Below are 12,806 nucleotides of genomic sequence, written 5' to 3'. Positions count from 1 at the left end.
TGGTGTGAGAAGCTGCACCCTCCACTTTCCCTCTAGAACAGCGGTTCTCAATCTTCTGGCCCTTTAAATACAGTTCCTCATGTTGTGACCCCAACCATAAAATTATTTTCGTTGCTACTTCATAACTGTAATGTTGCTACTGTTATAAATCGTCATGTAAATATCTGATATGCAGGATGGTCTTAGGCGACCCCTGCGAAAGGGTGGTTCGACCGCCAAAGGGGTCGTGACCCACAGGTTGAGAACCGCTGCTCTAGAAGGAAGGGGCTTATCACGGAGGAGCCAGTGGAGACCTTCCCTCTTGAAAGCTTTAGCCTGGGCGGCCCCAGGCCTCTGTGCCCCTCTCTCCCCATGGTCACCTCGTCGTGGCCTCCCCCACACACTCTGTTCCCTTCACTGCCTGTCTCATTCTGCCTGCCTCTCTCTGTCAGCTTGTGTGTCACTTTTTCTCATTGATTACAGCCTAATCTGAGCAGACCTGGGGTTTTGTCCTCTCTGTGTACCCACCCACCTCAGCCGGGTACTCTTTGCATTTCCTCTTATAGACACTAGATGGCACTATTATCTAAGATGTGAAGCTTACCTGCTTTGGCTGAGCTACTTACTAGGGGAGTATGAGAGAGATAGATATAGAGATAGAAATAGAGTTAGAGATAGAGATAGAGATAGATGTGTGTGTGTGTGTGTGTGTGTATCAGAGCAGGAAACTAAAACAACCTTTTTTTTCTAAATGCAAAAATAATATTTATTAATTGTAAAAAAAAAAGTGAAAATAATCAGAGAAACCCAAGGAAAACAAACAAAAGAATAACCGTATTTCTGTACCCACAGTGCTCTGGGGACAACTATTGTTAACATTTGTGCCATGTTTTCCTCTCTGCAGTTCTCACTCCTCCTGTTGGCCTCACCCCCACTCCATCCCCGGAAAAAATTAGATCCAGTCACAGCTGATTTTCATTATTTGCAGATTCTGTATTTGCAAGTTCGCCTTCTCGCTAAAATGTATTTGGAGCTGCGAACTCACGGTGCTTTCGCGATCGTTTGTGCACGTTGCCAGCCGAGTTGGAGCAACGGGAGCTCAGCTCTCAGCCTGTAAAAAGCGTCCCTTTCTTGGTCTCCTTGGTGTCATGTTTTCCGCATGTTACTGGCGATTTCACATTTAAAACAGTCCCAGGCGAGTGCGGAATTGCTTTCCTAAGTGCAGGAAGGCTGTGACATGCCTCATGGAGAAAATCTATGTTAGAAATGCTTCATGCCAGCAGGAGGGATCGTGCTGTTGACCATGAATTCAATGTTAATGAATCAACAAGATTTATTAAAGAAGGTGTCTTTAAACAGAAACACGTGTAACACAAAATTATGAATTGATTGGTTGACAAAAATGTTGTGACAGAGGCTGGCAGGAGCCTAACCCTGTATTTCCCCCTGGAGCAGCGGGTCAACGCTCGCTGATTCTGTGTTCTTGGTGAACTAAAGAACGCGCAACTACCACCCATAGGGAGAATCGCGGTACCTGTGCAGTCTGGGACACTGCTTTTCTCATCTTGCATTTCCTTAGGTTACTAAATAGCCTTTGAAAACAATTTCTTCATGACTGCATACTGTTCCATTAAGTGAATGGAATATAATAGTAACCTTTTTTTGGATAATTTTTGTTGCTGTAGCTTTCCTTTTTTATGAGCAATGCTGTGACAAATCCGTGTACTGGAATCTTTATCCACACTCTGATTGCTCTTCCATAGGGAGGTTTCTAGGCCCAGGTCAGAAGGCATGCTTATTTTTAAGTATTTGATAAAGGTGGCCAAGTAGCCCTCCAGAAAGTTTGTACTAACTATACGTCATCATCCAGTAAAAGAGTGTGTGTGTGTGTGTGTGTGTGTGTGTGTGTGTGTGTGTTTTAAGGCTTAGAGGAGCGAAGGAGGAGGAGAAGCTTGGTGCTGCCTTGGCTGAGTGTGTGGGGAGTGGAGAGGGTGCGGGAAGGGTGTTGGGGACTTTAGGACCGGAGGCAGTGCTGGCCTGGGTGCGGCCATGGGGCCGGCTGTTATCCCATTGGCTTTCTCAGTGGCGGCAAGGGCAGCCAGGTGGAAGCGCTTCCCGTGATGTGGCAGAGGTCTGCCACTTCCTGCACTGCTCCTGGGGGCGTAGGGACAAACCTGGGCCTCTTGCTCCAGGGAGCTGAGGCACCATGCTGGCACGTCTCTCAGCTGTGGCTGGTTAGAGAGTCCTTGCTTTTCCTTTTAAAATTTTGTTCATCTAATTTTTGAATTAGGTAGTACATTTATTACATCTATAAATCTATCATCTATCTATCTATCTATCTATCTATCTATCTATCTATCTATCTATCTATCTCTATCTATCATCTATCTATCCATCCATCCATCCATCCATCTATCCACCTATCATCTTTTTGTCTTTATTATCTATCTATCTATCTATCTATCTATCTATCTATCTATCTATCTATCTATCTATCTATCTATCTATCTAGCATCTGTCTCTACCATCCATCATGAAAGCTCTCTTGCTTGCTCGGCCCTGCCCGTCAGTCCGGCATTTCTTCCCTCCCCTGCAGGTGAAAGCACTGCAGTTAGCTTCCTCCCATCATTCTGGCTTTATTCTGCAAATGCAAGCACATCTGGCTATAAATTTTTAGCTTTTACCCTTTTTATACAAACGTTTGCACATTATACTGTCCTGCCCCTTGCTTTTTAATCCCCCCTCCCCCAGTTTTATTGAGATATAACCACAGACCTGTATAAGTTTGAGGCACACAGCATAATGGCGTGGCTTATATTATGAAATAATTATCATAATAAGTTTAGTTGACATCCAGCATCTCATATAGAGACCCACCAAAGAAAACAATGCTTTTTTTCTTGTGATGAGAATCCTTAGGATCTACTCACCTAACAGCTTTCAAATGTACCTCTCAGCCGTGTTACCTACAGTCTGTGTGTTACATGTGACGTCCCCGGTGTTTAGCTTTTCAATTAATAAGATAGCTTGGAGGCTGTTTTGTAACACCGAGCAGCCCTCGTTCTTTGTAGAGCGGCACAGTGCTCCATCGTGGGGATGGACCATCATTTACTCAGCCGGCCCTTTAACCTGAGTTATTCCACATCCTCGCCAGCAGAAGCCACAGTGCCGTAAATAACCTCATCGGATGCCATTCTGCACACGGCGGGAGTTTCTGTAGGATAAATGTCTAGCAGTAGAACTGGTAGGTGGAAGGGTGTTTGCATTTGTGATTTTGATAGTAGCCAGTTGCCCTCTGTAGGGGTCGAGCTTCCGCCAGAGCCCTGCCAATAGAAGGCTGCCAGGCTTTAGAGATTTTTACAAAACACATCTGATGGATGAGAAATGGTATTTCATTAGTTTTATTTGTGCTTCTTTCATGACAAGGGAGGCTGAGCATCTTTTTTGTGCTTTGCAGCCCTTTGTAAACCCATCCCTGAGAACCGTGTGCCATGCTGCCGATGGTTCTGCCAGATTGTAGGGCTCTCTTCTTTCCTTTGGATCACACAAGGGCCATATCCTGGTACCCATCCCTGCCCAGCCTCAGCCTGGGCTCTTCTCACAGGGAGGTGAGGAGGGTGGGGGCAGGGGCTGGCACTGGGTGAACCAAGGAGAGAGGCAGTCTTGGCTGCACCATCGTCTCATGAAGGGACCGAAACCCCGGATCTAGGTCAGCTAAATGAGCTAATGCATGGAAAATGCTCACACACTGCAGGGCCCATAGTAAATGCTCTGAAAAAGGCTGCTCAGTATTTTATGTGTAGAACATGCAAACCTACCAGGATCTATATCTCTAAAATCGGGCCTTGACCTGTCGTCCCCATGTGGACACAGGATGCCCTGAGCTGGCTGAGGGGCCTGGTGCTGCCCCGGGGAACCCAAGGGCAGAGCAGAGCACTGGAGCTAATGCTTGGATCCGATTTCCACTCCGCTAGGTTTCTTGTTTGTGGAAAGCCAAGTCTTAAGAGCAGGGCTTAATCTGAGGCAGACTGTGGCTGACGGGCTGACTGTATATTCACTTAATTTTCTCCTCACTCTCAGATGCTGGTGCGTGGCCCTGGCCTGGCCCTTCAGCTCTCTTATCCCCTTCTCTCTCTCCCCCCCCCCCAACTCTAAACTCCTGGGGCTCACTGTCTTCCACAGTGGCAGGTTATGGGCCCTTGGGAAAGCCAGGCTGGACTCAGGGGCCCCACATTCAGGGTTATGACCATAATGGGAGGTAGGAGAGGGGGAATTCCAGCCAGAAATACGAACTGAGAGTGAAGGTTGTGGTATTCAGGCAATCTATTCCCCAGACCTGGGTTTGACCTACCATAGAGCAAAGATTCCCTGTGCCTGAGCCCACTACACAGGGCCTTCTGCCCAGTATGACAGAGAACGGCTGCTGGCTGGACTGGTGGTCCCCAAGGGAGTCCAGAGTCTCCTCGGAGCTCCAGCCACCTCTGTGTCTTCTAGCTCTGCAGCAAAATCCTGGAGAAGACGGCCAACCCTCAGTGGAACCAGAGCATCACGGTGCCTGCCATGGTGAGCCCACCCGGGGGCCCCAGGCTCCTGGCCTCCCCAGCATCCCACCCGCATCCCAGACTCCTGGGTCTTCAAAAGGACTCCACACCAACATGTATCTCTTCTCTCTATAGTTTCCCTCCATGTGTGAGAAAATGAGGATTCGTATCATGGACTGGTGAGTTCCGCGCCGCAGTCCTTGGAGGGAGGTGTCCTCAGAAGTGGCCGTCCTCAGGGGTCACTGGGTCCTTCAGTTCAGTCTACACGTAGTGGGCGTGTGTGTTCTGGGTGACTCAGTCTCCTCTGGGGGAGGCAGAGGAGGAGAAGGTGTGGGCCATTCTTGGGAAACTCACCTGTAGCCCTGCTCAGAGGCAGATAGGAGGGCAGCCAGGTAGGACGGGGAGGACTCCAGGAGCCTAAGATCCCTGAGGTCAGGAGGGGGCAGGAAGGCTTCCTGGAGGAGGTGGGGTTTTGATGAGGGCATTCCAGTAAAGAGGGGATCACAAGCAAAGGCAAGGGAGCTGAAACAGCAGAGCTTCTGAGGGCATAGGCTGCGATGCCTTCTGGGTAGGTAGGACGGGGTAGGAGGGCTCCATGCTGAGAAGTGCCAGGATTGTCTAAGCAGGGGGTGCCACTGGGGGCTTGAAACAGGTGAGGGCAGTAGCCACACGGGCATGTTGGAAAAGGAATAGTGCCTACCACTTGTTGAGCACCTACTGTCCGCCAGGCTGTGCCCAGCAAACACTTTACATGCACGATCTCACCTGACCTTCAGCTTGACTCCCTTTTTTGTGTGTGAATCCTCACCCGGGGATATTTTTTCCCAGTGTTAGAGAGAGTGGAAGGGAGGGGGAGGGACAAAGAGAGAAACATCGATGTGAGAGAGACACATCAATTGGTTGCCTCCCGCACGTGCCCTGACCAGGGCCAGGGATTGGGCCTGCAACTGAGGTACATGGCCTTGCCCGGAATCGAACCTGGGACCCTTCAATCCATGGACTGATGCTCTATCCACTGAGCCAAACCAGCTAGGGCTTGACTCCTTTTTTACAGGTGAGGCAGGAGGCTTGCAGAGACTGAGTAATCTGCTCTGGGTGACAGCTGGGGGCAGCTGAGGCCAGGCCTGCTCCCCAAGCCCACACTTCACCAGTGGCCGTGCCGCCTCCTGCTATGTGGAGGGGGTCTCTCCCGCACCCGAGGGCCCTTGGGGGTCCATACGCTGATCTCCAGGACCTTCCATGCACTAGGCTTTCCAAACAGAGAGAGTTGTCCTTTCTCTGCCCCCAAAGGCCTGGGCTGTGCGGTTCCCAGTGTGTTGTCCTTTGGTCTCGGGCCCAGGGCACCCCCAGCAGGAGGATAATGAGAGACTGGGGAAAACCCCCAGGCCACAGAGCCATTACCGTGCACGCCAGTTCCCCGGCCCCAAAGCAAACAGCTTGTGAGAATTAGAGGAGAGGAAGGGAGCAGCCAGGAGGGCGGGAGGGAGCGGCCTCTGGGGCCCTGACCGCCGGTATGTTCCGTGGGGAAGCGGTCTGGGGGAGCCGTGCTTGGTGTCCACAGATGATCTCTTCATCTTAGCTCGCAGTGCGCGTGCGCGTGTGTGCGCGTGGTGTTGTCTGGGGCGATGGGCTGTGCACGGCTGTGCATGTGGATGCATGTGTCTGTGCATGTGGATGCATGTGTGCGTGGGTGTACATGGGGCGGTTGTCCCGTGTGTGTGGGGACAGGCCTTGCCTGAGCCCCCGTGAGCTGTGTCAAAGGCCTCGGCATACTGTACAATCCAAACACATGACGGAATCTGGTGGTTGCCTCTCTGGTTTGGGTTGAAGTGGCATTTTTATTGTGAGTCTATTTTCAGACTGGCTGTATTTTCCAAAAGCAACCCCAAGCCCCAAAACCCAACTTCTGGCCAGAAAGCATTCTGCTGCTGAAAGTTCCTGCCCAGAGCAGTGCTTTCTTCCCAGAAAATGCAGATCAACTTGTGTTTCTACCTGAGGCCTGGAAATATGATCCAGTCCATACGGCCTTTTCTCTGTAACTTAAACTTCCGTTCGATTCTTTAAGAACTTCTTCTTCATTAAAAAAATAACCCCCCCAAATTACCCCGCTCCTGCCCCCTTAAAAACAAAACTTCTCTTCCCATCCTCTGCCTCCTCAGCTGGTTCAGGTAAGACCAGAGGTTCCCCTCCAAGTGGTGGGCTGATCGTGGAGGCAGTTTAAAAGCGCCCTGCGACTGTCACTGTCGGTGACCTGGTGTCGATAATCCCATTGTAAAAAGTGAATTTTAATGTTCTAGTTGTTCTAGTTCGCATCAGCATTGTTCACCGGGAGAAATGATAAAGATCAGTGCTGACAATCACTCTTCCTAGTGTAGCTGCCGCCCTGGTGGAAAAAGTTAAAACCAAGCTTAATCACCTCCCTGGGAAACATGAAGAGGAAGGAAGGGAGCAGCCAGATGGGGTTTAGATTTGAAAAAGAGGAAAAAGTCACCAGGACGGGGCGTCTTTCACATGGGCCTTGTGTATCATCGCCTGACACCACCCAGGGCCAGAGGACGGGAAGCAGGGAGAGAGGGCCTTCAGGCTACAAAAGTAAAAAACAAACAAACCAAAAAACAAAACAAAAAAACCCCCCCAAAAACAGGGCAAATGCACCTTGGAAACTTCCAGAAGGAGATAACTTGCTCAGCCCAGCATTTCTCAGCCTCAGCATGATGATACTTTGGCCAGAAAATGTGAGAGCTGTATCATGCATTGTAGGATGTTTAGCAACCAGGGCCTCTCTCTACAGCCCTCCCCCCAATGCAGAAATGCCTCAGACATTGCCAAGGGTCCGCTGGGGTCCACATCACTGGATTGAGAGACTCTGGTGTAGCCAAGCGGGGAAGCAGCAGGTTGCTGTAATCAAATGTCGGGCATGGCCCGCTCAGATGCCATCTTGACAAATTATTTAATCTTCTAAACCTCAGCTTTCTCATCTGAGGTTCGGGCTGATTGTAGTACCTACCTCTGAGGGCTGCTGAGAGGACATGAGCTGGGTCCCGTGATGGTTTTAGCAAGTGCTTGGCTTTCTGCAGGTGCTCAGTAAATGCCAGCTATTACTCTATATTATTACCAAAGGGGGCAGGTGTGGGTCTCACAGGACATGGTTGGCTAATGGGTTCACCCATCAGTAAGTCTCCTCGAACTCATACCCACAGTCCCCTATGCTGGTTGGGAGGAGAGAAGCCTCCCTCCTGGGAAGCAGGACAGGCCCCTCAGGGCACACTGAGCAGGAGACAGGACATCAGGGCTGGGTTCTGGCTCTGCCCTTCCTTCCCAGGCTGACCTTGGACAAGGACCCTCCTGGTTCTAAGTCTCAGTTTTAAGGCCGTTGTGAGGGTCCTGAGAGATAAAGGAGGTTAAAAGTGTGTTGTCACATAGAAAGTCAGATAGAAAAAGGAATAGTGGCCCAGTTGGCGTGGCTCAGTGGTTGAGCATCGACATAAGAACTAGGAGGTTACAGTTCGATTCCCGGTCAGGGCACGTGCCTGGGCTGTGGGCTCGATCCCCAGTGCAGAGCGTGCAGGAGGCAGCTGATCAATGATTCTCTCTCATCATTGATGTTTCTTTCTCCCTCTCCTCTCCTCTCTGAAATCAATAAAAATATATTCAAATCTCCCCTCTCCCCCAAGCACAAAAAAGGAATAGTGCATTTGTGTTGGAGGTAGTGTCTTCCTGGTTACTTGGTTTTCTCCTGGGTCTGGATATTTCTTGAGCTCCTGGTGCCTGGCTCTCCCAGGGTCTGGGGGTCTGGCTCCCTGAGCAGCCTCCTGCCTCCTCCCTCCTCCCTGTCACCTGAAGTGTCCCCAAGGACATCCCGGTGTTGGCTTGATAATGGTGCTGATGGGTGTGAAACAGACTAGTTTCCACCTGAGGCGGCTTGAGCAACACTTTATTCCCAGTTTCTTCTTCCCTGGGATGACCATGCCTCAGTGAAATATCCAGTGTGAAGACTGGGACCCCTGGTGATGGACAACCAGAGCCATTTCCTGCTGGGTGGGCTGTGTCCTCAATCTTCCCCCTGTCCAGGCCCTCTCTGTCCCCTGTTCTAGGGACCGCCTTACCCACAATGACATCGTGGCCACCACCTACCTGAGTATGTCGAAGATCTCTGCCCCTGGCGGAGAAATAGAAGGTAAGCTCCCCCTCTCTTCTGCCCTCTAGTACCCAATGCTCCCCCTCGTTCCACCCCTGCCCATCTTGCACCTCTGGTTTTGAGAGTTTGCAGAAAAGGGAAGATGATAAGTCTTTGCTGCCCATTTCCCAAGGCTCTGACCAATGAGAGATGGGCCTATGGACACCTAGGATTCTCCACCCTCGGAGTGGGAGATGCACATCTGATGGGATAGAGAGGACAGTTCACTCCTGCAGATAACATGGGGGCGGCACCACCCCACCCAGGGGTTCGGTATTGGCCGACTGCTCTCGCAGCATCTCTTTTGAAATACGTTTGGTCTGTTAAAAAGTAGTCCATGATCATTTTGTAAAATGTTAAGAAACCATCTGAAAGATTATAACATTTACCCAGGAAATTACCCATAAGCCTACCTTGTATCCAGCCTACCCTCTATCCAGACAGGAATCAACTTGGTATTCTGGGACTTTTCTATATGTATGTATGTATGTATGTATGTACACCTACATGCATGCATGTGTATATATACATGTACATGCATGTGTATGCACCTATAAACATGAAAAACATTGTTTTGAAAAAATTTTCAATTGCTTTGAACATTGCTTTCTATCACTTGGCAATACAGCATAGATGTTTATTCATGTTATTAAATATTCTTCTACAATATAATTCTAAATGAATACACATGTTCCACATATGCATGTACCAAAATCCATGTTAACTAGCTAATGTTGAACTGTTTAGATATTTTCTAATTTTTCCACATTATAAACAACTGACTTTATGTTGAATATTTTTGTAGCTGACTCTTTATTCAATTCACAATTTTCCTTTTGGAGGAACGCCTAGCAGTGGAATTGCTGTGTCAAAGGATTTGAACATTCTAAATCTTTTGGTATATATCAAAACCGCCCTTCAAAAAGATTGGGCAGATTTACATTCTAATCACTTGCAGAAGTTTTTTCTTTTTGCACCTTCACCAACACAGAGCAAAGTAATGATATTAAAACAGAACTTTGTTAATTTGACGGGTGAACTTCATTGTTGCCTTGGTTTTCATTTCATTGAAAACTGATGAAGTTGACCAATGCAAATTTAAAAATATTTTATTTTTTATTTATATTTTTATTGATTTCAGAGAGGAAGGGAGAGGAGAGAGAGATAGAAACATCAACGATGACAGAGAATCATTGATCAGCTGCCTCCTGCATGCCCCACATTGGGGATTGAACCCGCAACAAGGAGAACCAAACCGTGACCTCCTGGTTCTTAGGTTGACACTCAACCACTGAGCCACGCCGGTCGGGGTAAATTTAAAAATATTATACTAATTAAATATATTTATATACTTTATTCTATTACATTCTATTGTAAATTGTATGTTTATGTTCTTGTCCAAATTTCTGGTGGTATGTTTGTCTTTTTCTCATTGTTTTATAAGAGTTCTGTATGTGTATAGATGTTAACTTTCTCCCATCATTTATGCTGATTAATTTTTGTCAGCTTTATTTTACCATTTAATAGTTTTTGATGAACAGAAATTTAAAATCTTTATGTAGCCAAATCTGTTATATTTTTTCTTAGTGTATAAGGCAAGGAGCTAACATTATTTTTTTCAAAATCGTCCTTTGGTGATACTCACACTATATATTGACTAGTCTTTTCCTGACATTTGGAAATACCACCAACCCTTACTAAATTACTAGATGTGTTCTTGGGCTTGTTTAAAAAAAATATTGTTGAAAGTATTACATATGCCCCCCTTTTCCCTCATTGACCCCTTCTAGCCTGCCCCCGCCCCCTGCTACCACCCTGTTGTCTGTGTCCATGGGTTATGCATATTTGCATACAAGTTTTTGGTTGATCTCTTTCTACCCACCCACCCACCCACCCACCTACCTCCGCCTTCCCTCTGAGATTCTGCAGTCTGTTCCATGCTTCTATGATCTATTTTGTCTCTAGACCTATTTTGTTAACAGTTTATTTTGTTCATTAGACTCCACATGTGAGTGAGATCATGTGATACTTGTCTTTCTCTGACTCTGGCTTACTTTGCTTAGCATAATACTCCCCAGGTCCCTCCATGCTGTCTCAAAGGGTAAGAGATCCTTCTTTATTACTGCTGCATAGTATTCTATGGTGTGTGTAGATGTACCACAGCTTTTTTATCCACTCATCTACTGATGGGCTGTTTCTAGATCTTAGCTATTGTATTATGTGCTGCTATGAACACAGGGGTGCATACATTCTTTCTGATTGGTGTTTTGGTTTTCTTAAGATATCTTCCTAGAAGTAGGATCACTGGGTCAAATGGCAGTTCCATATTTAATTTTTTGAGAAAACTCCATACTCTTTTTCATAATGGCTGTACCAATCCTTGGGCTTGGTTTTTGATTTTCTATTATCTTTAACCAGAGGCCCGGTGCACGAAATTCATGCACTCAGGGTGGGGAGCGTCTCTCAGCCTGGCACGTGCCCTTTCACAGTCTGGGAGTCCTTGGGAAATATCCAACTGGGAGTGGGCCTAAGCTGGCAGTCAGACATCCTTAGCACTGCTGCGGAGGCAGGAGAGGCTCCCGCCACTGCCGCTGCGCTCACCAGCCATGAGCCCGGCTTCTGGCTGAGTGGTGCTCCCCCTGTGGGAGTGCAGTGACCACCAGGAGGCAGCTCCTGCATTGAGCGTTTGCCCCCTGGTGGTCAGTGTGCATTGTAACGACTGGTCGTTCCACCGTTTGGTCAATTTGCATATTACCCTTTTATTATATAGGATGGGTACGTGTGCTTATTATTTCTTAGGTTTTGGTTTCTAGGTTATTTTAGCTCTGCAAAATTAATTGGACAAATTTAAGTCTTTTCTAAAATCTGGAACAGTTTATATAACATGAGAATATAGTCTTTTAAGGGTTAAATAATTCACCCATAAAACCATATGGGCTGGGTGCCCTTTTTGAGTGAGTATAACACTAGCTCTTTAAAAACTTTTCTGTTTCTCTTGTGATCATTGTTATTTTCAGTTTGTTACTTTTACTACAGTCAGTTTTGATGATTTATATTTTCCTAGAAAAGCATTATTACATTGAGGTCTTCTAATTTATTTATACACTATTGTACAGATCAATAATTTAAACAATTCTCTATCTGTGATGTTTCCTGCTTTCATATTTCTAATGATATGTATTTGAGTTTTCTTTTTTTTCATAATTAGCCTTATTAGAAAAATTTTAACCTCTACTTTATTGGACATTTCAAAAATCAGTTGTTTGGATTTATTTATCAGTTCTGATATTTTTCTAGTTTTTAATTCTCCATGTTTTTACTCTTTAACTCTACACGTATTTTGTTGTTTCTTATTTCAGCGTTCTAGTCAGCTTCCTGTGTTTGTTTTCAGTATTTCTAACTTCCATAATGTAAACATGGTTTCTGGTCCCATATGTCATACTTTTGGCCTTCAGCAAGCCACGAGCTTATATTTACCTCTATTTTTTATTTTTTACATCTAGATGTTTAATCTGTTTTGGGGTGTTTTCAGAGAGCAGCCTGATTTGATTCCTTTGTAGGCAGTCTATTTTTTCTAACTAGATGCTGCTTGTAGGCATGTATTGTTTTATTGCGGTTTAAAACATCACTTTCATCTGTCTAGAATAGATGCAGCACTCCTTTTTCCTGAATTTTGTCTGAGACATGGTGAATTCTTAAATCTGAGCTGAGGAGTAATTTCCTTTATTCTACCATCACAGCCTGGATGCTGAAGGCAGGGTGGGCAGAGGTAGAGCAGGAGTTCTGGAACCAGCAGCGTGGGTTCAGTTGTGCTTTTTGAAGCTGCGTGAGTTGCTCCAGTCTCCTTTAGGAACCCCAGGCGCAGGAGGTGTTTATAAGGATCCAGTTAGATTTTAAATGTGAAGTTCTTAGAGTGTCTGGTACGCAATAAACCCTAAAGTAAGGTTTAGTAGCATTGGCATTGGCTTTTACATCACTGACTTCCCCCCTGTATTAATTCTGATATTTTCCCCTGTATTAATTCTGCTTTGTACTATACCTCATGTGGTTTAAAATTGGCAATTACATTTTTAGATTCTTTAAAAAAAATATATTTTATTGATTTTTTA

General features: G+C 46.4%; 1 protein-coding gene across 20 annotated transcripts in view; it reads left to right on the top strand.

Moving 5' to 3' along the window:
* Nucleotides 1-12,806, top strand: part of DYSF (dysferlin) — a 202,199-nt gene that overhangs the window by 70,773 nt on the left and 118,620 nt on the right. For all 20 annotated transcript variants that reach the window (XM_059659471.1, XM_059659466.1, XM_059659469.1 and 17 more), the window contains 3 exons: nt 4,474-4,542; nt 4,656-4,699; nt 8,615-8,697. In XM_059659471.1, the coding sequence (XP_059515454.1) occupies nt 4,474-4,542; nt 4,656-4,699; nt 8,615-8,697 (196 nt within the window). The remainder of the gene's footprint in view (nt 1-4,473; nt 4,543-4,655; nt 4,700-8,614; nt 8,698-12,806) is intronic.

This window comes from Myotis daubentonii, chromosome 12 (genome assembly GCF_963259705.1).
Source record: "Myotis daubentonii chromosome 12, mMyoDau2.1, whole genome shotgun sequence".
In the NCBI taxonomy this organism is placed as follows: domain Eukaryota; kingdom Metazoa; phylum Chordata; class Mammalia; order Chiroptera; family Vespertilionidae; genus Myotis; species Myotis daubentonii.
This window is presented reverse-complemented; position numbering and strand designations above follow the sequence as displayed.